The sequence below is a fragment of the Gigantopelta aegis genome, chromosome 8 (assembly GCF_016097555.1).
Source record: "Gigantopelta aegis isolate Gae_Host chromosome 8, Gae_host_genome, whole genome shotgun sequence".
Lineage (NCBI taxonomy): Eukaryota > Metazoa > Mollusca > Gastropoda > Neomphalida > Peltospiridae > Gigantopelta > Gigantopelta aegis.
Genome location: NC_054706.1, coordinates 52,150,209 through 52,178,104, shown reverse-complemented (window position 1 = coordinate 52,178,104; position 27,896 = coordinate 52,150,209). Strand labels below are relative to the sequence as shown.

At 34.9% G+C, this 27,896-nt stretch overlaps 1 protein-coding gene across 1 annotated transcript in view; it reads left to right on the top strand.

Annotated features, from left to right (window-relative positions):
• LOC121378805 overlaps positions 1 to 24,996 on the top strand; it is a 54,094-nt gene extending 29,098 nt beyond the window's left edge. Inside the window, exons 3-4 of the mRNA XM_041507129.1 lie at positions 17,252 to 17,413; positions 20,565 to 24,996. Coding sequence (XP_041363063.1) covers positions 17,252 to 17,413; positions 20,565 to 21,463 — 1,061 coding nt within the window. The 3' untranslated portion in view covers positions 21,464 to 24,996. The remainder of the gene's footprint in view (positions 1 to 17,251; positions 17,414 to 20,564) is intronic.
• The last annotated feature ends 2,900 nt before the right edge of the window (positions 24,997 to 27,896 follow it).

Below are 27,896 nucleotides of genomic sequence, written 5' to 3'. Positions count from 1 at the left end.
CATAGCTTAGGTATAGAAATTTAGCAGTTATTCCAACTTTGAATGGGTAAATATTCATAGTTGGGCCCATCTTTGAAAGTACAGCTTACTGGTAAATGATTTAATGGGTTGAAATTTCAGAGCTGTCGGTAAGCAGATGTGTAGATAACTTAGATGGGTAGATATTCAAGAGTCAAGCAAAATATACATCAGTAGAAATTCTAGTGAAAGAGCAAGTTAGGCAAGAATACACTGCATACATAGACATATAATTATATTTAAACAAACTTTAAAATTTCTGGTCTAACCTAGAAAAAGAGGAAAATACACTTGTATTATTTTCTTCTTTTATTTATGTGATAGATTCATAACAGAGCTGATAAATACAGTACATATTTTTACTTCTATCCCAAGCCAAGTCACTGGTCATGCCAGAGACCGGGTTTGGGATGGACGTTCCTGAACCTTAAATAGGACGTGGGTGCCTAAATAGAGTACAAGGACAAAAAGAAGTTTGTTTTGTTTAACAACACCACTAGAGCACATTGATTTATTATAATCATCAGCTATTTTTACCTATAGTCTTAGAAAGGAAAGGAAGGAAGAAAGGAAATGTTATATTTAACGATGCACTCAACACATTTTATTTACAGTTATATGGAGTCAGACATATGGTTATGGACCACACAGATACCTGCTACATTTGTCCATTAGTAGAAAGGGATCTTTTATATGCATCATCCTGCAAACAGGATAGCACATACCACATACAAGGACAATTACATATTCGACATGGAAATGTAATGACGAGTTTTCTTTACCAATGATTTAAGCATGCTACGCGAGCTGGGTACCTTAAAGGATCACCTTCAAATATGTGCTGAATAATTGTATAGTGTGTCTGATTGAAGAGCAATGTGGTTATACCGCTTAATTCCCGGTAGAGATTTCACAATGTGATATCATACAGACTTTCTCTAGGGAATCTAGATCCACCTTACATCTACAGATGAGTCATAGTGACTTGTATATTTTAACATGTATAGAACAAATATTTCAGATATTAAATCTGGTTTATTGAGTTTTTATTACTTGAAAAAATTCTAACACAATAAGGATTTATTCAAAACCTTTTTGGATTTTTTTGATAAATCCTTATACATGTAGTTAACAATGAAACACAGTGATATTATCCCCTAAAAAAAAAAAAACACTTAATTTTAATGCACTATTGAACACGAAAACCAAATATTGCTTTATGTTACCATTGTGGTGATATAAATTTGAAAGTCGAAAGTTTGAACAAGCAAAGTAAGTGTAGATGTTTTGGGTTTTTTTTGCCCTGTCTCTGCTTTTCATTTGTTATTTCTTGGGGTTTTTTTTTAAAAAGAGTTAATTTACATTTGAAATGAGTTTAGACAAGACCCAGTAAAATAAACACTTTTAAAAAAAAAATGTCGTCATTTTCATTGTCGGTGGTCTTCCTAAAATTGGCCCAACCCCTGTTCAAACACAGTGTCCATGTTAAAACATTTGCCAGGTTTTTCATATTGGCTGAAAACATAAGAAATGTGTTTACAAAAAGAGGTAAAAAAAATTAAATTGAAAAGGGTCTCTTTTTTTTTTAGACTATTTGAATCACTGGCGATATAGTACACAAATGTCCTATTCAAGCTCAAGTATATATGCATTTCGTCTACAGGTACAGTACCTCCTCTAAGTAAACAGGCCAACTGATTGTGATAACTTCAAAAATATATTACATATTTTGATGTAACTAAAGTTTGTTAAAATTTTTTTAAGTTTAACGACTCCACTGGAGCATGTTGGTTAATTAATCATTGGCTATTGGATGTCAAATATTTGGTGATTCTGACTTGTAGTCATCAGAGGAAACCCGCTATAGTTTTCCTAATGCAGCAAGGGATCTTTTATTATTTATATGCACTTTCCCACAGACAAGAAATGATGCAAGTACTTCAATCGGGATTCAGTGAATACAGTTAGTTATACATTTTTGGTTTGTGTGTCCATTTGTTGAACTATTTCGGTTGAGAAATGGTTGAAACATGGTGCCAGAAGTTTTGAATACCAGCTATATATAGGGTGTGTAACAATATTCGGACGTAGAAAGAACCACACTTTCTACGTCCGTTCGGACTACTATAGGGTCTATGTCTATATCTCTACTTGTAGTCAAAGTTAAATTTTATTTTGTTTAACAACATCACTAGAGCATATTGATATATTAATCATCGGCTATTGAATGTCAAACATTTGGTAATTCTGACATAAAGAAGAAACCTGCTACATTTTCCCATTATAGTAGACAAGATAGCACATACCATGGCCGTTAACATACCAGTCGTTGTGCACTGGCTGGAATGAGAAATAACCCAATGGGCCCACCGACGGGGATTGATCCTAGACCAACTGTGCATCAGGTGAACACTCAACCACTGGGATAAGTCCCGCCTCAAATTATGGTCAGATGCATACATTAAACCAGATTAATATAAAGAAAGAAAGAAATGTTTTATTTAACGATGCACTCAACACATTTTATTTACGGTTATATGGCGTCAGACATATGGTTAAGGACTACACAAATATTGAGAGAGGAAACCCGCTGTCGCCACTTCATGGGCTATTCTTTTCGATTAGCAGCAAGGGATCTTTTATATGCACCATCCCACAGACAGGGTAGTACATACCACGACCTTTGATATACCAGTCGTGGTACACTGGCAGGAACGAGAAATGGGATCCACCGACAAGGATCGATCCCACACCGACCGCTCATCAAACAAGTGCTGTACCACTGGGCTACGTCCCACCCCCAAGATTAATATAACCCTGACAACACCAAATTTGTTTCTGGGGTTAATAAACTTTATTAAAAATAATCGTAATAAAAGAACCACAGATTAATATTTTAATAATGTTTTTTTGTGAATATATATATACAACCTGTTGCATGATCGCGACATATACATTTCACTTCACAAACAACTGTTGCTATCTGCAGTGCATTTGCAAAGCTAATAGTGGATGCATATAAATTTTGCAACATGAGACTGAGTGTGAATGATGTGAAATTTATATGTCTCTATTTTTCCTCCCAGTTTTAGAGTACATGTATATGAGAAAATTATAAAAAGTTGTGAATGATTCCATTTATAAAAAAGCTCTCTATATCATGACTAATCATCATATGAAGTATCACTTCGTCATGCTCTTTAATGTTGTTACATTAGCCCTGATTTTACTTCTAGAGATTATGGTCCAAGTCGGCACATGTACATTTTTAGATCACAGTGTTAATGGGCAAATCATTTGTTAGTCTTTCATGTTGAAATTCGTTTGAGTCCATTTGCGAGATGAAAGGGTGGAGAGAGAGAGAGAGAGAGAGAGAGAAAGAGGGAGAGAGAGAGGGAGAGAGAGAGGGAGAGGGAGAAAGTGTTAAATAGTTTTTATCTCATTTGATAGCTAAAAGAAATGAGACAGACAGACAGACAGAGAAATGACTTAATTAATGTTTAACGACACCCAAGCATAAAAATACACATCGGCTATTGGATGTTAAACAAAGATATAGAGAAAGGGAGAGTGTCAGAGTCCATTTGCAAGATAAAAGAAGTGAGATAGAGAAAAAAAGAGTATATACTCTCTATGTCCACTTGTGAGATGAAAGCAGTGCAAGACTTCCATTCACTGCTTCTTTTTGCTTGACATTCGTGATGTGGTTTATTTACGGTATTTGTTGTACCTGTTAGTGGGGTCAGGGGCTGTGTGTGTGTGTGTTTTATCTATTGGGCTGCTAGAGAAGTAAAGTCTCAGTGATAGAAAGACATGCAATTAACTATTTGATCAATCCCTCACCCCACTTAGTTATATTCCATTCCAACCAGCTAGTGTTACAAGACTTGAACTTAACTACGCACCAACAGCAATTGCCATCGTTATGATATAAATAGTCGTATGTCAGGGACTTAACATGCCAGGGTTTTTTTGGCCACTGGATAAAAATTATTGCCATTGGTTGAAGGGATCAGTTTTGGTTTTACTATTTCTTGCAAAGGTTACTGGTTTTAAATTGCTGTAAGAATTTTGTCTATGAGTATATCAGAAGCAATAATAATATGTTTTATGCTGTCTGTGAAAAAGTGAATTCAAAAGATCCCTTGCTGCTAATTGAAAAGGGTAGGTTAGAGTGATTTTTATTTTGTAACAGATATTCTAAATGAAATATTATAATACATGTATTTGCATGATAACAAAATAGTTAAAACATGTAACAGATTTTTTAAACTGTATTCTAAACTGGTTTTAACAATATTTATTAAATTGTTAATATTAACAGATGGTATTACTCAACAGGTGTAGCCTATATAAAGACCTTTCCCTTCATTATACAACTGAAGTGATGTATAATTAGTAGTCTAAGCTATACCTTGAAAGGTTTAGCCATGCTATATAAAGACCTTTCCCTTCATTATACAACTGAAGTGATGTATAATTAGTAGTCTAAACTATACCTTGAAAGGTTTAGCCATGCTATATAAAGACCTTTCCCTTCATTATACAACTGAAGTGATGTATAATTAATAGTCTAAGCTATACCTTGAAAGGTTTAGCCATGCTATATAAAGACCTTTCCCTTCATTATACAACTGAAGTGATGTTTAGTTAGTAGTCTAAACTATACCTTGAAAGGTTTAGCCATGCTATATAAAGACCTTTCCCTTCATTATACAACTGAAGTGATGTATACTTAGTAGTCTAAACTATACCTTGAAAGGTTTAGCCATGCCTATATAAAGACCTTTCCCTTCATTATACAACTGAAGTGATGTATAATTAGTAGTCTAAGCTATACCTTGAAAGGTTTAGCCATGCTATATAAAGACCTTTCCCTTCATTATACAACTGAAGTGATGTATAATTAGTAGTCTAAGCTATACCTTGAAAGGTTTAGCCATGCTATATAAAGACCTTTCCCTTCATTATACAACTGAAGTGATGTATAATTAGTAGTCTAAGCTATACCTTGAAAGGTTTAGCCATGCTATATAAAGACCTTTCCCTTCATTATACAACTGAAGTGATGTATAATTAGTAGTCTAAACTATACCTTGAAAGGTTTAGCCATGCTATATAAAGACCTTTCCCTTCATTATACAACTGAAGTGATGTATAATTAGTAGTCTAAGCTATACCTTGAAAGGTTTAGCCATGCTAAAGTAACAAGAAAGTGGTATAAAAATCCCCAAATGTTTATTGTACTTGAATACAGTGAAACCTCTAAAAACCGGATCCTCTGCAATCATAGATATAATCAGCATTTTTTACTAGTCCACCGTACAAATACATCTTGAAATCTACTTGTCTGCCAATATTTTCTCTTGTCCAAATAAATGGTTTGTTTTATTCAAGTACAAGGACAATGTTTTTGATTGCTCAAAAATGAAATTGCATTGAACATTTTTTATTTGTCCACTGGACAACCATTCAGAATGATTTTGTTTGTCCGAGCTGATTTTTCTTGTCAGAACAAACAGATAAGTACTTATTTCGAATGCTGCTCAGTAAACCATAATTCCCTCAAAATCCACTATTTTTTAAAGTCCTTTTTTGAAAAAATATCAGTACATAACATATCCTCTCTAAACTGGATACCTCTTTAAACTGGACTTTTTACTTGGTCCCATGAGTGTCCGGTTTAGAAGGGTTTCACTGTATAATAAAGAGTAAACCGGTTATCGGTGTCTGGTGCTATATCTTTTTGATTTGGAAACAAATTCCCATGTCCATTCATTCATGCATGTTAATAAGTTCCGCAGCATTACCAGTCAATAACTATGAGTGGATGTTTGTTGCACAGGGTCACAGTTACCGTAGAGATGTCACAGACTTGTTTACAGGCGGGACCTGATATCCCATTACTCTCCCATATTATCAGTTAATTACTTGTTATTGGATACCAGTCTCAAGTATGTTTGCACTTTGGCAGCCACATTGTCCTGTTGTAGAATATAATGACACTGATTTTTGTAAAGGACACTTAAAAATAAATAATTTTTCATAGGCAGCATGCCATAGGGCGGCATGTACCCATCACAAGTGCATATGTCCCGAAAACAAACATTTTATGTCTTGAACTCATTATAAATATGTTTCATTTCATTTCAACTTATGTTCATGCTTATATCCAATTACGGTTCAAGCACGCTGTCCTGGGCATACACCTCAGCTATCTGGGCTGTCTGTCCAGGATAGTGGGTTAGTGGTTAGTGAGAGAGAAGAGGGTATAGTGGTCTTACACCTACCTATTGAGCCCTTAAGAACTCACTCTGGGTTGAAGCCGGTACCAGGCTGTGAACCCTGTACCTACCAGCCTGTAGTCCAATGGCTTAACCACTGCGCCACCGATGCCAATCAGTATAAATACACATAAGTCAGCAACAGACATGTAACTGTGGAACAGGTATTTTAAATGTTTCCACAGTGTTGGTGGTAGTGACCTTGCATTTAACAGCAGAGAATGACTGGTTTTTGAAATTTTGATAATTGTAGGACACAAAAACTGTACACATATTCTATTTCTCATTCCAGCCAGTACACCACGACTGGTATATCAAAGGCTGTGGTATGTACTACCCTGTCTGTGGGATGGTGCATATAAAAGATCCCTTGCTGCTAATCGGAAAAAAGTAGCCCATGAAGTGGCGACTGCGGGTTTCCACTCTCAATATCTGTGTGATCCTTAATCATATGTCTGATGCCATATAACCGTAAATAAAATGTGTTGAGTGCGTCGTTAAAAAAAATAAAAAATTCTGTAGATATATTTTACAATATTGTTAAATTCAGCATTTGTGTGTTTTGAAATGGTGTAAGATCACTGTGGCATATCATATAAGGCTTATCATATCTCTGTGGCTTATCATATAGGGCTTATCATATCTCTGTGGCTTATCATATAGGGCTTATCATATCTCTTTGGCTTATCATATCTCTGTGGCTTATCATATAAGGCTTATCATATCTCTTTGGCTTATCATATAAGGCTTATCATATCTCTGTGGCTTATCATATAAGGCTTATCATATCTCTTTGGCTTATCATATAAGGCTTATCATATCTCTGTGGCTTATCATATAAGGCTTATCATATCTCTTTGGCTTATCATATCTCTGTGGCTTATCATATCTCTGTGGCTTATCATATCTCTGTGGCTTATCATATAGGGATTATCATATCTCTGTGGCTTATCATATAGGGCTTATCATATCTCTTTGGCTTATCATATAGGGCTTATCATATCTCTGTGGCTTATCATATAGGGCTTATCATATCTCTGTGGCTTATCATATAGGGCTTATCATATCTCTTTGGCTTATCATATTACTTGAACATTACAATGTTTGAAGATATTGTACATTTATGGTAATGATTAAGCTTGATATTTTTTACATTTTCAGTGCAATCAAAGTATGTGATATTTTCCAGATCACATACTTCAAGAATTTAATAACTTTGCAAATTAGATGTAAATTAATCGAGGTCACTGCACTAGGTTTATTGACATTTAAGCAAACGGACTAGGGTGACACTCCATAATTGACATATCAAAAACATTTCAATAGCAACTTTACACTGAAAGCTGTCCAGCATTCAGAAAATAAAAACTGTCAAGTACTAGTTTATGTTTCTTTATCCTATAATGTGTGTCTGACATCTGTAGTTTAGTGCATTAGTTGCATTAGCATTAGAAGCGTAACAAATATACACAGAAGTGAATATGATACATGTACATGTAAAAATGGGGTAATGAATATAAATATGTAGTCATGTCCATGAATACACAAGTGAGAAGAGTTTTCACAGAAGAATAATAAACAGAATACCAATGAGTGACAACTATAAATTATTTCATAAGGAACATAACATTGATAGTAACTGGTATTATATTTTGTTACTTCAGTTATTTTAGACAAATCCTAAAAATTAAAGCCATGTTATTCAAAAGTAAAGTTTGTTTTGTTTAACAACACCACTAGAGCACATTGATTTATTAATCATCGGCTATTGGATGTAAAACATGGTAATTTTTGACAGTCATAGAGAGGAAACCCGCTACATTTTTTCACTAGTAGCAAGGGATCTTTTATATGCACCATCCTACAGACAGGATAGCACATACCATGGCTTTTGATATACCAGACGTGGTGCACAGTCTGTGATGAGAAATAGCCTAATAAGCCCACTGACGGGGATTGATCCCAAACCAAACCATCAAGCGAGCGCTTTACCACTGGGCTATGTCCTGCCCCCCATGTTATTCAGTTATAAACAAAATTGGAAAAAAAACATTTGACCAAGAGAGGTGGAAATAGATGGCGATGTGGCAGTTGGTTATTATTATTATTATTATTATTATTATTGGTAGTTGTTATTAGTGATATGATTACTGTAAAACGGGTATTATACGCGGCAGTAAATTTTCACGATATCAAAAATGCAGGCAGTTCACGTTTTATTGAGGGCCTTCAAAATGTTGCTTGTATAATAATTCATGGTATTGGTACCGTGACAACGTTATAAAGTAAAGATATGGATTAAATTAATTTTATTTTGTGCATCAAATGTGTTTTATAAGATTGTTTTGGTTTTTGGTGTGTATTATCAATTTAAAACCATTTTTGTATTGTGACAGTTACACAAATTGTAGCATTTATTTTGATTTGATCAGCTATTTTAAGTGTTTGCATAATGGAGTGATACTGACTAGCATTGAATAGAAAAGTATGAGTTTGACCTACGGTAATTAAAAAAACAACACCAAAAGATAAAAAATAATTGAATCAGTGTTTTTATTGGTGTTTTATTTGTTTTGGTTAGGTTAGCGTGAATCAGAAACATAAATTATACAGTAAGCATTAATGAATCAGTATTTTTATTAGTGTGTTTTATTTTGGTTAGAGACTAGAGTGAATCAGAAACATAAATTATACAGTAAGCATTACATAGAGGATAATAAACGAGTTACCAGTTATTATCAAATTTATGTCCCGAGTGAAATAATTTTCAGTTGTCACAAGCTTTAGCGAGTGACAAATGAAAATTATTTCACGAGGGACATAAATTTTATAATAACTGGTACCAAGTTTGTTATTCTATTTATTACCTCAGCTATTTTTTCTCTAAAAGCCTTTATTTTTGACGCACATGCACGAAGGCCAACCTGTATAGGAACGATGTAAATCACTTTACGCACTGTTCTGAGAATTACTATAACGTTGTAATTTAATCACGTTCATAGATAATTTTTAAAAACACAAGTTCTCTTTATTCTGCTTCCAAATCTATAATGAATTGCATTAAAATTACATTTTGTTATTAATGTAACACCAAAAACAGAGACCCGTAAAGGCAAACTCTTTAAACTACATGACATCATTTTGTGTGTTTGTCAAATAGTGATGACGTCATATTTAGTACCGACAAAGTCATTGGTTTGTACCGTAAGCGTCAAATTGTCCAATAGTATTGTTTGTTAGACCAATGCAGAATATTTCTCACTGAGAAAATATGGAAAATATTTTCCCTGTTATGAGTGACCGCTGGGGTAATAAATATATGTATTCGTGTATTCAGTTCAGCTAGTGATGAATATGAATGTTTTAATGAATCAGGTCGCTGTTCAGTGCACTGAATATTCAAGTATGTCGTTACACACTTAACCGCAAAACAAAGATTGTTTTATTGTAAAGAAATATAAAATGGTTATGGATCTTGGCTTATTCATTGTGGCATCTTTTTGTACTTTGTTTTTGTATTGGGATGGCCATGAGCCATCCATACTATTATATATGTTTCACTTCCCTGGGTGTGCTCCCTCCACCCCCCCACCCCCCTCCCCCAACCCTCCTGTCCCATTCACCAAAAGCTGTGTTAGTCCATGCTGGACTCTATGCCAGTGTTAAATGAGGATTGTTCCTGTTAGCTACATGTACATGTAGCTAACTGCTTGACTAATAAAAAGCACCACTTATTTTTACCCCAGTGTACTTTTTTTGTCCTGGAACTATAGGTTTCATCTCCATCCTTCAGTCAGTTCGTTTGTCTGTCTTGTCTTTCTTGATGTCTGTCTGTCTATCTGTTTATATGTTCCACATTTGTTGGGGTTTTTGGGACTTTTTTTTCACAATGCCTTATGATATTAAGCTGAAATGTTGTGTATAGCTTTATCATGTACTGTTGTCGATCAAGATTGGGCTTTCATGGTGATTTACCAGTTTGTCATAGAATTATGACTCTTGAACTTAGAAGATAGTAAAAAAAAAATTCCGGACTTTGTTTTCGCAATCTTATCTGTGGGAAAGTGCATATAAAAGATCCATTGCTGCATTAGGAAAAATGTAGCGGGTTTCCTCTGATGACTAGAGTCAGAATTACCAAATGTTTGACATCAAATAGCCAGTGATTAATTAAGCAATGTGCTCTAGTGGTGTTGTTAAACAACAACAAAAAAATAAAACTAATAATAAGTCTTAACAATACCAATATTTTTTTATTTTTTTATTATTATTATTATTTTTTTTTTTCCTTTTATGGTGGGACTTGAGGTCATAAAGCCTCTATGCTTGCCAGGAGCAAGTTTTTTTTAAATGTACATATAGTGACATTATTTTATCTCATCATTTGACTGACTTTCTCGTAAATGTTGAAAATATATATACATTTTCCATTCAGCCCAGCAACACGATTTTCCGTTTATCTTTCCCTGTTCTTGACCCATTTACACTGCACTTTGTATTGCCACCCAACACAACATACTGTGTGTAACAGTCAACAGTCACTGCATGGACTGTGGGAAACTTCATATATTAAACCTGCTGAACATACAACCTTAATTTGGTGTCACAAAGAATATATGGAAAAGTATGCCTGTTGCTATGATGGGTGTGGTTACATCATGCTTTATTGTGTATATACAGAAATAAAGGAAAATTCAATGCTATAGTGGCTTGGCCAATTAAATGGCTGTTTATTGTGATGACAAAACAAACATTCAAGTATTGCATGATAAACATGGTAAATGTGCCAATATCTGAATATAGAGGATTCTATTTGAACAGTGCTTGTATGGAGAGTGTTAAATAAACTCTAATGTTCAGTGACTAGATTCTCAGCTTTTGAAGTCATGTTTTGGTGTTTTGCCCAAAGCAATGGTGTTAACTGAAGGTCTTAAAAAAACCCAGAATGCATTGATCCATATGTTAGGGGCAGGACGTAGCTCAGTGGTACAGCACTCGCTCGATGCGCTGTCGGTCTGGGATCAATCCCCGTTGGTGGGCCCATTGGGCTATTTCTCATCGCAGCCAGTGCACCATGACTGGCAGTGTTCGAGATTAACGGTATCCCGATATCTCGAGGATACCAAAATTTAATTTTGGATACCAGACTTCCAGAACCCAGCATCCCACCGGGATACCATATAATGTTGTTGTTTTTCAATCCTGCGTTTTTATGTTTTGCTAAACAGTGAAAGTCATCATGTACAGGTGAAGTTAAGAAACAGTATTTTCTAGCTCGTACCCGGTCTAATGCTACGCCGTAACAATATCTCCCACTACTCGTACCCAATCTAATGCTACATTGGAGCAATAGTGGCATAGCAATGGACTGGGAACAGCTAAGTCACTATTGTTTTTGTTGGAAGTTTCCTCCCTTCACATTTTATTTGAGATACTGATTCCACATCTGCAGAAAATTAATACGGTTTATCATTAGTAATGTCAGAAACACTTATAGATTACTGCTAAATATTAATTTATGTCATTATTGTGCAAAAATAGAAGCAGCAAATATTTTTGCCGATTCCATTTGATTGCAAATTTCACGAATTGCGGTGTAGCATTAGATTGGGAACAAGAACAGTGTCGTCCAAGTTTGTTACAATGTTATTTATGAATTTCATTTAAGTGGGATACTAAATTCTCAGGTGGGATACCATATTTTGAAATGTTAGTATCCAACTGGGATACTGTCCAAAATATTTAATCTCGAACAAAATATTTAATCTCGAACACTGGACTGGTATATCAAAGGCCGTGGTATGTGCTATCCTGTCTGTGGGATGGTGCATATAAAAGATCCCTTGCTGCTAATCAGAAAGAGTAGCCCATGAAGTGGCGACAGTGGGTTTCCTCTCTCAATATGTGTGTGGTCCTTAACCATATGTCTGACGCCATATAACCATAATTAAAATGTGTTGAGTGCGTCGTTAAATAAAACATTTCTTTCTTTCTTTTTGATCCATATATTAATTATATAACACTTGAGCAAAATTGGATAACAGTATAACTATTTCACTATACTTTAAAATAACAGCTATTGTACTTACTGGTACATGCACACAAGTATAAATAATGTAGAAGATGTAAAAATTTATCTTCCAAACTACAGTGTGTCACAGTATTATTTTAATTCATCAAAGTTTGAACACAGTTGCTGGATCTGTGTAACTTATGTGAAATTAATAACAGAAATTACTATTAGAAACAAAATATTTTTTCACCACTTACAGAAGATCCGATTTTGAGGGGTTTCACTAAATTGTAAATATAATATACATGATCATTTGATACAAATCAACTATTAGTTGATGTAAGACAGTTTTCACTGTGGCTTTTGAAGAGTGGTGATGCTTGTTAGAGGTATAGTAGCTGTACAAGATTTGACTGGATTAGCGTGTTGATATTTTGCCAATGTGTTTCCAGTTTGCCAAGTCCATTGTGTCTTTGAGTCTTCTGTCAAACTTTATTTTTATGGGTTTTTATCAGGGCCATTGGGATGATATGTGAAGCAAAGTGGGTGTCACATGCACATTTCTTTTTGATTAGGGCAAAAAGGTAAATGTTTTGAGCCTCAAGTGGGAGGCTCAAGCCCCTCCCCTCCCCTCCCCTCCCCTCCCCTCCCCTCTCCGTTCCTATGGCCTTGATTAGGTTGTCTTACTAACAATAGCAATAAAGTTTGACAGACAATACCTCTGTATATCCAGGCTCATATGCAGAAATTTTAGCTGGGGGTTTAGACTGTGGTGACTGAAGTTTGGGTCATGCTCTTCTGGAAAATATATTGAAAAACAAAAAAATTGCATTTGAGCTGGGGAGGGGTTTCGACCCCTGAAACCAAAGCACTGTACACGTGCCTGATATCAGACTGCTACCTGCCTGTAAGCTTTTACTTTCGAAACTTAATATCCTCCTTTCCCTGTTTCTGATTTACATAATTCTCAGATATCTAGTTCAGATGCATTTCTTTGGTTTCACATTGATCAGCTTTATATATAGTTTCGTACATGGACAATGAATACTTAACCAGCTGAGCATATCACTTAAAGATATAAAACGTCTACAATTTGGACTGTGTATTGTTCTGTTTCATAACATAATCCACTTGGAAGGGTGTTCTGTGACAATATTATGTACTGTAATCCTACATATATGATGGCTAGCTGATAGCATTGTCTCCAGTAGTTTGACCTTTCTGAGAGTGTGTGAAGGGTTTGAAAGGAATAGGGGAGGGTGCACTGAGTCATATTTTATTATGATATTGTTGGGCACTCAACAACAGTGGTGGTAAAGCTATTATTTCTGTTACGTGATACGATATTATCTCGTAACTCTTAATAAATAAGATCCTTCTGATAAATATCTTCTCTTATTCCCCTGAGATCTGTGAAAAATAAACAAATTAACAAACGGCAGCCATGCAAATACATGTACCAGCAATATATACAGTGAAACCCCTCTAAACCGGACACCCTTGGGACCAAGTAAAATGGCCAGTTTTAAGAGGTATCCAGTTTAGAGAGGTTAAGTTCTGTACTGATTTTTAAAAAAGGACCATGAAAAATGTCCTGTTTTGAGGGAATTCCAGTTTACAGAGGGTCCGGTTTTGAAAGGTTTCACTGTATATATATATAGTTTTATAATAAAAGTTTATAACGGTGTTGTATACTTTAGATTTGTTAAAGGGACTGTAGTGAGTTTTAAACCTTTGTATCATGTTTTTGGCTAATCATGGGCTTAGGAAGGTGCCAAAAAGTGTGGATGGGGGTGGGGGGAGTGGAGGCACACACACACACACACATATATATTAATACATGTATAAATATATAAAACAACATTGCTGCTACTGCCCCCCCCCCCTCTCCTCTCTCTCCCCCCCCCCCCCCCCCCCCCACACACACACACACTTTCTACGCTAGTGCTAATATAGCCTTTAAATTACAATATACAGACATATGTTCTCCCACCCTCAGGTGATTTCTGGATTAGGCATCGGACATTTTTGTTTTCACATTTAGAACAGGATTAGAGATCACTATATAAAGTGCAGTATTTGATCAGGAAATATTACATATTTATTTAATGTTCTTGGTATAAATACAAAATGTAACAAGCTTCACATTTAGTGTAATAAAAATATTTCTTCTTTGATAATAATAAAATTCCTTTTAAGAACCTCATTAATTATTTATTTGGAACACAGACATTTGAAAAAGCGAAATTGATTTTTCAAGAATGTTGCATTGTACGAGATCCAGGTGTTGCTACGAACACATCAGGTATTGAATATCACGATTTGTGAAATTCCTCGTTTCTGTCCTTGATTTGATCTGAAATACAGAATTCCTGTTTTGAAGTCACAAAACAGTGATCATTATGTTACAGCAGATACATGTACATCATCATCATCATCTTCATCTTCATAATAATAATAATAATAATAATAAAATCTTTATTTATAGAAGGTAGCTCAGTTAGTTCTAGACTATTCTCCCCTGAGGCCTTCTTACTAATTATAACAATAATAATAATAATAATAATAATAAAAATAATAATAAAATCTTTATTTATAGAAGGTAGCTCAGTTAGTTCTAGACTACTCTCCCCTGAGGCCTTCTTACTAATTATAACAATAATAATAATAATAATAATCATATTGATTATTAAAAGCCCCCCCCCCCCCCAAAAAAAAAAACAAAAAAAAAACAAGAAAACCCAAACTAACAAAGCCATACATGTATGTACAATATATACAACCATAACAGATATTAAAACATAATTATGTAGAAGTGTTTGTAACATTTTTTCTTAAATATATTTAAACTAGTACATTTTTTAACATCCAGATACCATCTCCAGAAAATTGAAAGCTTTTCTTATTGTGCTCTATTTTGGTCAGTATATATACATGTATATATTAAAACCACTACCCTAGTTATTAGTGTAAGATATTAAAATTTTTACAGGTTTTTACCATTACACATTACTTTCAATTTTTCACTTTAATTCATATTTATTAATGTAAAATATTTTAAGTTTTACAGCTTTTAACTGTTACACATTACTTTCAATTTTATACTTAAATTCATATTTATTAGTGTAAAATATTTTAAAGTTTTACAGCTTTTTACTGTTATACATTGGTTTCAAAAATATATAGACATGTTATTAATGTTAAAATATTGTACAATGTTGGAATTTTTTTTGGAAAAGATGTGTTTAGATGTGTTAAAATGCTGAAAAAAATCATTTACTGTTATATTCATATATGCAGATGACATATTTCCCCTTTGAAAGAAAGAAAGAAATGTTTTATTTAACGACGCACTCAACACATTTTATTTACAGTTACCGTATATGGCGTCAGACATGGTTAAGGACCACACAGATTTTGAGAGGAAACCCGCTGTCGCCACTTCATGGGCTAATCTTTCCGATTAGCAGCAAGGGATCTTTTATTTGCGCTTCCCACAGACAGGATAGCACAAACCATGACCTTTGTTGAACCAGTTATGGATCACTGGTCAGTGCAAGTGGTTTACACCTACCCATTGAGCCTTGCGGAGCACTCACTCAGGGTTTGGAGTCGGTATCGGGATCCGAACCCAGTACCTACCAGCCTGTAGACCGATGGCCTACCATGACAGTGGTTGTGAAGTCATTAAGTATATTACACAACTAGAACATTTTACAAAAGCTGTGAAGTACATGTAATATGATAGTGTAACACTGGTTATGCAAAATACTTATTGTTGTTTTTATCCCTTTTTTTTGTATCAAGGTATAGACCACTGGATGCACATCAACAGATACATATACATGTCAACTATCCAGCCATTGTTAATCTGCCGATTTTTCACAGGGCGGTCTCGACAAGTGTCAGACATGCGTGTCTTTGCCTTTTGTTAACTGATTTATACAGGGATGAATATGGCTTCATTTATATATGTACACCCAATATGGGCGGGACAGCGCTCGCCTGATGCGCAATCCATCTTGGATCGATTCGCATCGGTGGGCACGTTGGGCAAGTCAGTGCAAGTGGTTTACACCTACCCATTGAGCCTTGCGGAGCACTCACTCAGGGTTTGGAGTCGGTATCTGGATTAAAAATCCCATGCCTCGACTGGGATCCGAACCCCGTACCTACCAGCCTGTAGACCTATGACCTAACCACTACGCCACCGAGGCTGGTGCAAATAACAGATACCTAATTATAGCAGGTTTTCTCTGAAGTCGGTGTGTTAGAATCATCAAGTGTTTGACATCCAATCTAGCCGATGATTAATTAATTTGTGTTGCAAAAAGGCTATTCCTTTTCCCCTTACATTGAACCAGACTAGAGTTATTACAACCTCGTCATCTCCACAACTTTTGTGGACGTTGGAACAGACTATCTTACAAACTAGTATGCATATATCGATACATGAAAAATAAATGAATAGACTGAACATTATATATCATACCTCATGGTGGCATTGTATTTAACAGACATGCATTGAAAAACAGGTTTATAAACTGAATATTATAACTCATTGTGTCATATTTTGATATAAATACTACTCGCTTGAGGCGCAGTCCGTCTGCTGCTATCAGATCTGTGGGATCGTGCCTACAATATATCCTTTGCTATTAATGAAAAAAATACAGCGGATTTCCTCTCTAAGATTTAATGTCAAAATTACCAAATGTTTGACATCCAATAGCCGATGATAAATAAATCAGTGTGCTCTAGTGGTGTTGTTAAACAAAACAAACTTCCACTTTTTGGACAGATCAGTATGCATATCCATATATGAAAAATAAATTTATAGACTGGACATTATGCGTCATATCTCACTGTGGCATCGTATTTTGATATATACATACTACCTTCCTAACCAATAATACCAAGTAATGTTTTGTTTCAGGCCTTGGAGTGCTGCTGGTCATAGTGGTTGGGGTTGGGTGGAAGTGCACGCCGAGAGGACACGAACCGCTTCACGCTCTGTTTGGTCTCGGAGACTACCGCCGGCGGAGGGAGCGTCGCGGACATCGCACATACCGACCACGTGACGGGAACTGGTATGGAGGTAAGAAACTATTACACGATGATTCCAATTTGATCACAGACGTATTGCTGTGTGTTTGATTGAATGATGTTTTTGAAAATAAAAATATGCATTTCTTGATATTAAGAAATGAATTCATATTGTGAAGAAATATTTTTTTAAATAATGAATTAATGAATGAATGTATGTCTTTAACAACACCCCAGCACAAAAATAGAGATTGGCTATTGGGTGTTTATTTTTAGTGCTGGGGTGTCGTTAAACATACATTATTTTATTTATTATTTTTAAAAATGTCTACATAATTAATGTGGTAGAATTCATTACATTTCTTCATAGGGCCAGGTACTCTTTGACATGCCGATAAGATCCAGTCTTTGCTAGAAAAGACAAATGATCATTCCCAATCTTCTGCACACTCGCCTGGAAAGCTTTAGGACAGTGGCAAATTGATCGCCTTGCAACAAAATATTTATTACATTTTATTTGAAACTTCACGTGATTGCTCGCCTAGCATCATTTCAGGAGAGTAATCTTCAGCTCGCCTTGATTTTACTCGTGGCAAAGACAGGCTATCTACTGAATGTGCAATATCTACTGAATGTGCAATATCTACTGAATGTGCAGATGTACACTCTGGGCCTGGTATCTGATTCACCAAGGACTAGGTCCAAGATGACACTTTGTTGATATCAAGAAATACCAATTTAATGTGCTGGCAAATTGATACTCAATATGCCAGATGAATATTTATGATTATAATTTATTTAAGCATTAATTTATAGCTTTTGTCACAGTTTGCTCCATATGGTTTGGTAGCATCCTGCTGCCTTCATCGGGGATTGCAATTCTATCAGCTCTCTACATTATACACAGAATGTCTCTTTACTATAGTAACCATTTAATATAATAAATGAAATTAAATTATTTAATATAAGAAACAGCTAATAGTAAAGATGGATATTATGTAGAGAACTGAGAGAATTGCAATCCCTGATGAAGGCGATGGGATGCCATCGAAACATAGAGAGCATATTGTGACTAAAGTGATATATATGTTTAAACGTTTTGAATTTGGGGATTTTCATGCAGTTTTTAATTAAAGTTGTGATTGGAACACTATTCAAACCTGACTGCAGTTAGGTATATTTAACAGGGTTTACGATGACATGTAAATCATGCAACCAGACTCGTAATTTGCTACCACCGACTTGGACGTCTTTAAATTAATTGAGGATCACAACTGACATGCAATACAAAATTGCCAATATATCCAACATTAATTTAACTTTCCTCGCATTTAAATTAAATGTGGAACTGATTAGTGGTTTAAATACATTTTAAAAATTACAAATCATCACAAACCCACACAACCATCATGATAAACATATAAACAGAAATATCACAGTGTGTGACATGGTCAGGACTGTCTGTACAAGTATTCATTTTTCTCCCAGTTTTGAAGATGATAATCGTTTTAGTAGCTGTTAAAATATTTGCTATTTTTGCCATTAAATAAACCCTTGTATCTACACGAACATGTACATGTAAGTATATGTGCATGTGGTTCTTTGGTGTAGCTTTATCGCCACATGTCAATATTTCGCCGACCCGGCTCAGTAATAAGCATATAAGCGAACAGAGCCATACAAAAGAGCTGTCATATTTGTCACAGTGGTGAAGACAATTTAAGTCCAGTCTGCTGTTTATTCAGCATCAGGCGTCCTGTCCACGCTTGTGTGTCATGTTGACGAGGCTGAAATTAATGATTTGTTCATGTACTTTGGAGTGGGCAAGAAACAAGGTCCTGGGTGGTGCGGTCATGTTTTATTAGATCAAGTTGAATTAGTTCTGCTTTCGGGGATTGGTACATACATGTAGCACTTAGTGAACTTTGTAGGCTTGTTCCAGAATTGGTTACATGGGGAGTTGGTAGGAAGGACACACTGATTATTAGTATATATGCCAGATGTGTTATATACATTTTCGAACTGAACAGTTTAGGCCCTTTTAAGGGCCCTACAGACAACCTAGGGAGGCATACCAAAACCGGCCAGGTCTAATCACTGAGCTACCCTCGGCCTACTAATATCCAAACCTATTCGTAGCTCCCAACCCTTTTCTATTAGATCGACCGTTCCAAATTGGACCCAATTTCCTTCATCAAAATGCGCATCCTTAATTTCTCTTTGGACTTAATCCTATGGGACACTCCAAATTCCATAGAACCAGTGCAGGCAGTCCCTCCTCCTACACACACACACACACACACACACACACACACACCCCCCCCCCAAGAACCTTTCCTGTCCTGGACAGAGAAACTGGCTGACGCCGGTACCTGTGCCCAAGACAGGCGTGTGCTACAACAGCTTGCTCTGAATGTGCACGTTAAACATTACTCCACTCCACCACCAATACATTTTCTCCCTATGCATACATTAGTCATGATATTATTGCTTTTGGATGAGTACACACTAAAATGTGGGGTTTTTTTTATTAATACATCTGGCAAGTGCAACTTAAAAACATGGCATGTTGTTTTATTTTTATTTTTTGGTAATTTAATGGGTGTTTTTTTAAATGTAATTTACTTTAATTTTAGCACACATCAATTAAATAATAGCAGCTAATATTTGTTTTGAAAGTCCAACCAGTGGAAGCTAGCCATTTGTTTTAGTTGGTAGTAATTTCCTCCATCTCTTATAGAGAGCACCACAGAAATGATAAGGTGTGGATTTTAGCATTCCACTTAAAATCAAATTTTTTGTTATAATTTGGTGATTTGATGTCAAAATAGAAGTTAAATTTGATTTTAAACTGGATAATAAAATTGATTAGTGGGCAGTAATTTTCCACCTCTTATGCAGAGCACCATAGAAATGATACAGTGTGGATTTAGCATACCACTTAAAATCATATTTTTGTTTCAAATTTGGTGATTTGATGTAATAATAGAAGTTAAATTTGATTTGAAACTGGTTAATAAAATTGATTAGTGGGTAGGTTTCTCCACCTCTTATGCAGAGCACCACAGAAATGATAAAGTGTGGATTTAGCATACTGGTACCATTTAAAATTACATTTTCGGTTCAAATTTAGTGATTTGATGAATAAATAGATGTTAAATATGATTTGAAACTGGTTAACACAATTGATTATATCGTTTCAGGAGTGGTATACCCCGAGTTCCAGTACCGTCGCCCTCCGCCGTCGTACGCTGCGTCGATGCAGGAATACCAGCAGCAGCTTGCCCTGGCTCAGCAGCAGTGTATGCAGTCTGGTAACGGACCCAACCCCGACAACTGCAGTCTTCCGAGCTCCCCACCCCCGTCCTACCGGTCCCGCACCAGCACCATACACTCAGGAATTCACATCGCCTTCCCACAGGACGGGACATACCCCAACTCTCAGCCCCCGACCTACAGGTCACAGGCTGGGCGCCATCAGCGGCCTCCGTTACCGTTGGTGACCAGTGACGATGGGAGTACGGAAGTTCTTCCGGGAGGAGACGTTTCATTTGCAGGCCCCGAGCCTGGTGTTGTGCACGGTGTGGAGACGAACCATCAAAATGTTGCTCAAGTTCTGAATGGTAACGTCAGACATGAACAAAATCCATCCACTGTTGCTGCTGTGTCTGCTGTTACGTCTGCTCACCAGGTGAATTCGTCCACTCGACAGTATCAAAACGAAGTCCAGGATTCTGCTGTGTCTTCTTCTTCTGGAACTCATTCCGTGCCTTCTGGTACCTCTGGAGCTCCGCCTGGTGGTTCTGTAGTGAACGCTGATAACAGTGGTGTCGGTTCTAGACCCTACAGAGCTCATTCTAGTGTAAACAATGTTCCGTCTGCAACTAATGGATTAAATTCTGTGGCAACCGCAGCTGATTCTGCTGGTTCAGGCTCGGCGATTTCCCAGGGATTTAGTTCTGTGGCAGCAGCGGCTGCAGGTAGTTCCAGTATTACTAGTTCAGGAAGAACAGACGCTCAATCTTCTTCTGAGCATACAGACGCTATTCACACTGAGCAGACGGCAGACGAACAGCCAGACCATATTGAGAGCTCATTGTGAAGCTGATTTTCTGAAAGTTCATCGTGAAGCTACTTTTTAAAAACTTCATCATGAAGCTACTTTTTAAAAGTTCATTGTGAAGCTACTTTTTTAAAAGTTCATTGTGAAGCTACTTTTTAAAAGTTCATTGTGAGTTACTTTTTAAAAGTTCATTGTGAAGCTACTTTTTAAAAGTTCATTGCGAAGCTATTTTTTAAAAGTTCATTGTGAAGCTACTTTTTAAAAGTTCATTGTGAAGCTATTTTTTAAAAGTTCATTGTGAGTTACTTTTTTGAAAGTTTCATCATGAAGTTACTTTTTAAAAAGTTCATTGTGAAGCTATTTGTTTTTTAAAGTTCATTGTGAAGCTATTTTTTTTTAAAGTTCATTGTGAAGTTACTTTTTAAAAAGTTCCATCATGAAATTACTTTTTAAAAAGTTCCATCATTAAGTTACTTTTTTGAAAAGTTTCATCATGAAGTTACTTTTGAAAGTTCATTATCAAGTTATTGTTGAAACTTATGTACGGTACCAAGTTGTTTTTAACCTTATTTTGGACCAAAAAACCCAGAAAGGTCCAGCTTGTTATTTCTGTTTTGTTTCAAAAATAAGGGTGAAGTTTCTGTTTTTAGTTATTCATTAAAAACAGTCCTTTTTCACAATATTCATTGGACGTTTTTGTATGGAGATATAATTTTTAAGCTTTTGCATTTTGTATTACAAGAAAAAAGATTGTGCAATATGCAATTATGTGCAAGCTGTTGAACTTCAAGAAAGATGACTTGCTCATATACACAACCTGAAGGAACAATGAATTCTATTCAGAACAAAGTTGAAATCTTCATTGTATATAAAAACCACATTGTTTTTGCATTAATACTTTATTTATGTATATAGTGCTATCAAAATGAAGTTTAAAAAACCATTTACTTAAAGTGCGATGAATGTTCTTGTTTTTGTGTATTTAAATGGACACAATGGCGTAATAATATAGCATGTGCATGGATTATCTGGGTCACTACCATCTTCATTACCAAAGTGCCTTCAATCTAGTCCCTTTTTGAGAAATGAAATCTTGACTTTCCCCTCCCCATCTGTAATCATCGTCTCTTCATAGCCGAGAACATGCAAGCAGTGAATTTGGAGATACTGTTATTTGTTAGTGGTTGCACTGAGATTGTGAACAGATTGAAGTTCTTCATTAATGGTTGAGACTAGCTGTAGCGATTGTGAACAGATTGAAGTTCTTCATTAATGGTTGAGACCATAGCGATTGTGAACAGATTGAAGTTCTTCATTAATGGTTGAGACCATAGCGATTGTGAACAGATTGAAGTTCTTCATTAATGGTTGAGACCATAGCATTTATGAACAGATTGAAGTTCTGCATTAATGGTTGAGACCATAGCAATTGTGAACAGATTGAAGTTCTGCATTAATGGTTGAGACCGTAGCGATTGTGAACAGATTGAAGTTCTGCATTAATGGTTGAGACCATAGCAATTGCGAACAGATTGAAGTTCTTCAATGGTTGAGACTGAAGTGAATGTGAACATATTGAATTACTTCATTAATGGTTGAGTTAATGATTATGCATAGATTTCAGTTTGAGTTAGAGATTGAGAAGAGAAGACTGAAGTCCATTGTTAATGGTTGAGTGAGGGATTGTGAAGTAATGACTGAAATTCTTCATTAATTATGGAGTTGGGGATTGAGACGTTTAGGACTGAAGTTCAGAGTGGTTGAACTAGTGACTATGTAGATGGTACTGAAGTTCTTAGTTCTGTAATTAGGATGTAAAAACGAGACTGAAGATCATAGTGGCTGAATGAGACCTTGTGTACAAGATGGAAGTTGTGAGATGCAAAGTTAGAGCTTGTGAAGAATGGATTGAATCACCAACACTTACAATAGTACAAGAGATATGACACATGTACACATTTATGTGACGGTTGTGATAATATTTATTACATGTAAATGTATTGGATCTTGATATTTAAAATTTTCCAGCTATAGCCGTGCCTTTTTGAAGTTTTTTTTTTTTTATATATTATATACTAATAAGTGATTTTACATGTATATGTATGTGCCGTTAAAAATACTGAGATTTTAATATTTTTATATTGTTGCAATAACAGAATGTCTTGTGTAAAACTAAGTTGCATCAGTTTGTTAAATATTGTTGTGCTAGCACTAGGTCAGTATGAATAATAATAAAAATTAGAAGAAAAACAATTCTAAGTATTATTTGTTCCTACACCTGAGCTAACCATTCAAACAAAATGTTTTAAAATTAAATGTAAATAAACTGCAGACAATATTCATGAAAAACAAAAAGTAAACACAATTTTTTGTATGTGAATTGAATGTTCAAAGTGTAATTTGTATACATGTAGTACAATGCAAGTGTACCAGTGTTAAAGCTTCTTTACATTTTCTACACCAAAATATTTGTTACAGAAAATCTATTAGAATATTTAATTTATTTTCAAATTATTTTCACATATCTTAAAAGATACTGAACAGCAAAAGAAATATGAATATTAATTTACTTTTTTTTTAATTTATTTAAATTGATTTAGTTTGAATTATGTATGTCTTGTGAACATTTTAGGTCCATTTTGACAGTCTATTTATCCAAAATTAGTTTTATTATGACATGTATACTTGTGTACATATTAAAATATTCACATTTCTTTTGTTGTTCAGTATAAATATATGAAAATCTGATAGATACGGATTAATTTGTATTTTTTTTATGTTTGAGCCTGTATTATTTACTATTTATAATTCAGTAATACTTGTATATGTATGTGCGAAGACAAAAGAATACAATGGGGCATTAGTCATTTTAGCAGATATTTTAGTGAATAATGTATCATTTTGGGTAGTATTAGCATTACAAAATAGTATTGAAAGTGGTTTTTAAAAAAGTATAATTCACATTACTTAGTTGCTGAATGGATCCTTTGCCTACAAAAATTAAGTGAATGTAGCTAGCTTTGGGCTATGTTTACTATGAAAATGATTAAAACATATACATGTATGTTTTCCTACAAAGTAGATATTTAATTTTGAGTTACATCCCTCTGAAGAAAATAAACAAAACAAACACAAGTTCGTCTAGGCATAGGCATTTTATATCAGCACTTCTTTTTAATGACAAAATTCAAACTTATCCACAGTGTCTTTTGTATGTTTTCTTATCAAATAAAAATATTTCAATGTCATGTTAATATGACTATTGCAATAGTTTATTGTAAACTTGTGATTGTTAATGTATTTCCATTAATTATTTTCTTGTTTTTGTTTTCTATATGTAGTCAAATAACCATAAATAAAACTTAGCTGTATGTACCATATTTTATTCATAATATTAATTATTCTAACAGGATTTGTAATAATATAATGTAATGTTAACAATCCATGGTTCGTGGAGCACAGTTTGTATTAAACAATTATTACTCATTTACACACTTTGATAGTCAGATTGTGGATCCATCGAAACATAAATAGAGATTTTGAAGATTTTATTAATGAAAACTGTAACAATTTTATATGGTTATTGTTATTATTTTTGTAACAGTGTGGAAGGTACATTAAACAAATTTAACACAATGACATAGAAATTAATTTTCAAGTATACATGTATATATACTCGTGTATTTATTTGTCAATTTTATACATTTTAAAAATTTAACACAATGATATAGAAATTAATTTTTAAGTATATATACACATGTATTTATTTGTCAATTTTCATTTTGCTGATTAAAAAGCTTTTTGTTTATCAATCAAAGGAAAGAAATATTTCATTAAGAATGCCCCAGCACATTGTTTAATTAGTGATAATGAAGTTATAACTATTTGGAAAATGTGACACTTGGTCCAGGGAATGCACCCCTAAAAAAACACCACCAAAAACCCCCCACAACAACAAACAAAAAAACCCAAACAAAAAAACAAAAAACAACAAAACAAAAAACACACAAAAAATCCTACAAAACAACACCCCCTCCCTCAAAAGACAGAATATAGGCTACTCTTTGTTTGTTTTATTCAATTAACTGTAAACAAAGGGACCTGAATCAAATTGTTTTCTTCACCCCATCTTGCATGGTTCTGTGCATGTGTGTGTTAATAAATCTGCCAGGTGACAGTGAAGACACAAATGGGGTCTCTTAGGTCCTGTGTACAATGGTACATGTGTATCCATGACCTGACACTTGTAACATATAACTTGGTATAAAGTCAAGTCGGCATACCATTCACAGGTAATTTATTATTTATAATTTACCAAGATAAATCATCAAGTTTTCACCTTTGTTTTATCATTTGCTCCCTCCTGGGAAAAGAAAAACGAGACACAACAACAAAATAATCACACAGTTGGCATTGTGTTTGTATTAAAGATTTCATCTTTTACATTTAATCAGCGAATGGAATAAATAATGAGTTAATTATTGATAGTTAAAACTGAAAGTGTGACAGTGAAGTTATCATGATCATACATGTGTAGTTTACTTGATGTCAATATTTTGGGTGAGCATAAACTGGGGAATAGATAATTAGCCAGAGTTTGAAAGTGATAGTTCATGTAATGTTGGACAATAATTAGCCAAAGTTTGAAAGTGAATAGTTCATGTAACGTTGGACGATAATTAGCCAAAGTTTGAAAGTGATAGTTCATGTAACATTGGACAATAATTAGTCAAAGTTTAAAACTGATAGTGAATGTACCGTTCGTTCGACAATAATAATGCTGCTATCAAACATTTTCCAACAGAAGCAATGGTGATGAATATTTCCATATCTAATTTTAATTATTTTGGTTACATACTTCTGTCCATAATTAAAAAAAGAAGTGAGATTCTTATCCATGCAATTTTGGGTACAGAGAAGTCAGCTGTTGAACACAAATTGAGTTTTCTAAAATAATTTTAAAATGGGGGCCTTTTTTATATCCAAAACATACATGTACTTTTTATAACTTCAGAAGGCTTCTTTTATTGAGGGGGGGGGGGGGGGGGGGGGGTTGGTTTTGTTTTTTTAATCCCAGACTGATTTTATTGTTGTCATTCAATACTCTTGTCTTGAATAACTTGTATTTAAAAGTAAAGTTCAGAAAAATGAATGCTTGGATGGATCATGAGTCAAGGGTAAGGAACTAAAAATAGTTTACATGTTCTGCCATGACATGGCATGACATGGCGGTTTGCTGGGACAAGCTAAAATATCATTATGAAAGATTCGTATCGGTCTGTACTTTTTTTTGTCTCTGACTGCTGTCGTCACCTTTTACAAATGTGTGCCAGCAGGTATATCTAGGTATACATACATGCCCGGGTTGTATTGTAGACTGTATCACAGTTTAAACAGAGTAGAATGATTCTCAGTGGCTATATATAGTGTGCTAGCATGGAGTGCACTGGGCCATAGGATCAATTCCCATCAGTGGATCCTATAGATTTGTTTTCCAGTGTCTCCATCACCCCACTGACTATTGTTTCAATATATGTGCTGCTATTGACAGGCCTGGCTGGGTCAACATTTTCAAAGCCATCTTAACGCTACAATATTGTAAAACCATCATAGGCTATGACGTTACTACGATACACATCATAATGAGTCATAGCCTACGATGGTTTTACGATATGATAGCGCTAAGAGAGCTTTGGAAATCTGGTCCCTTTTCTTTGTTCCTGTAGTTCTATAGCAAACTAGATGCTTACTGAATTGGTGTGTTATAGGTGTCATGAACTAAATTTAGAAAATACCATAAGCAGTATAGATAGCCATAGCCATTTTTGAGAAATGCTTTTTTCTTAAAGGGACACACCCTAGTTACAGCTAGTTGTTAACCATTACGGCGTTGTTTTTCGCTATTAAACCCATTTTTTCACAAATAAAATTGCACTTTACTTACCGTTTATTATTTAGAATATACATTTCCATTCACTTGAAGTGTTTTTTGGTAATCCTGGTTTTTGTAATACCACAAAATGCATTTTTCGTATTTCATAAATCGCACGCAAGTCTGAGAAAAAAACGTTGAGCATACAAGGTCTAATCTATTTGTAGAGGGGATATTTCCATTTCAATGTCACAGACGTTGGTATATCACTTGACCGTTATCATTTTGGTTCGGTTTGTTTTCTCGTGCACGGTTTGCGCAATCAACATCCGATTTGTTGTTGTTCATTTGTGAGATTTTTCTTCACAGTTCGTGAACATTTTCAGTAACAATAAAGTTCAGACAAGTAAGTGTCTCAATACAAAACATTACAAACCCTTAAAACCAATAATTTTGCTAAGTCTTACGATATCTGGAGAGGGGATACAACCAGGACAGAACAGTTGGAACATGTCCAGGAGAGGTGAAAGAAACGCACCCCAAGTCTGTGAAATTTGTCGTGACGTAGGCATTGTTGTGCTTCAAGCGACATCTACCGGT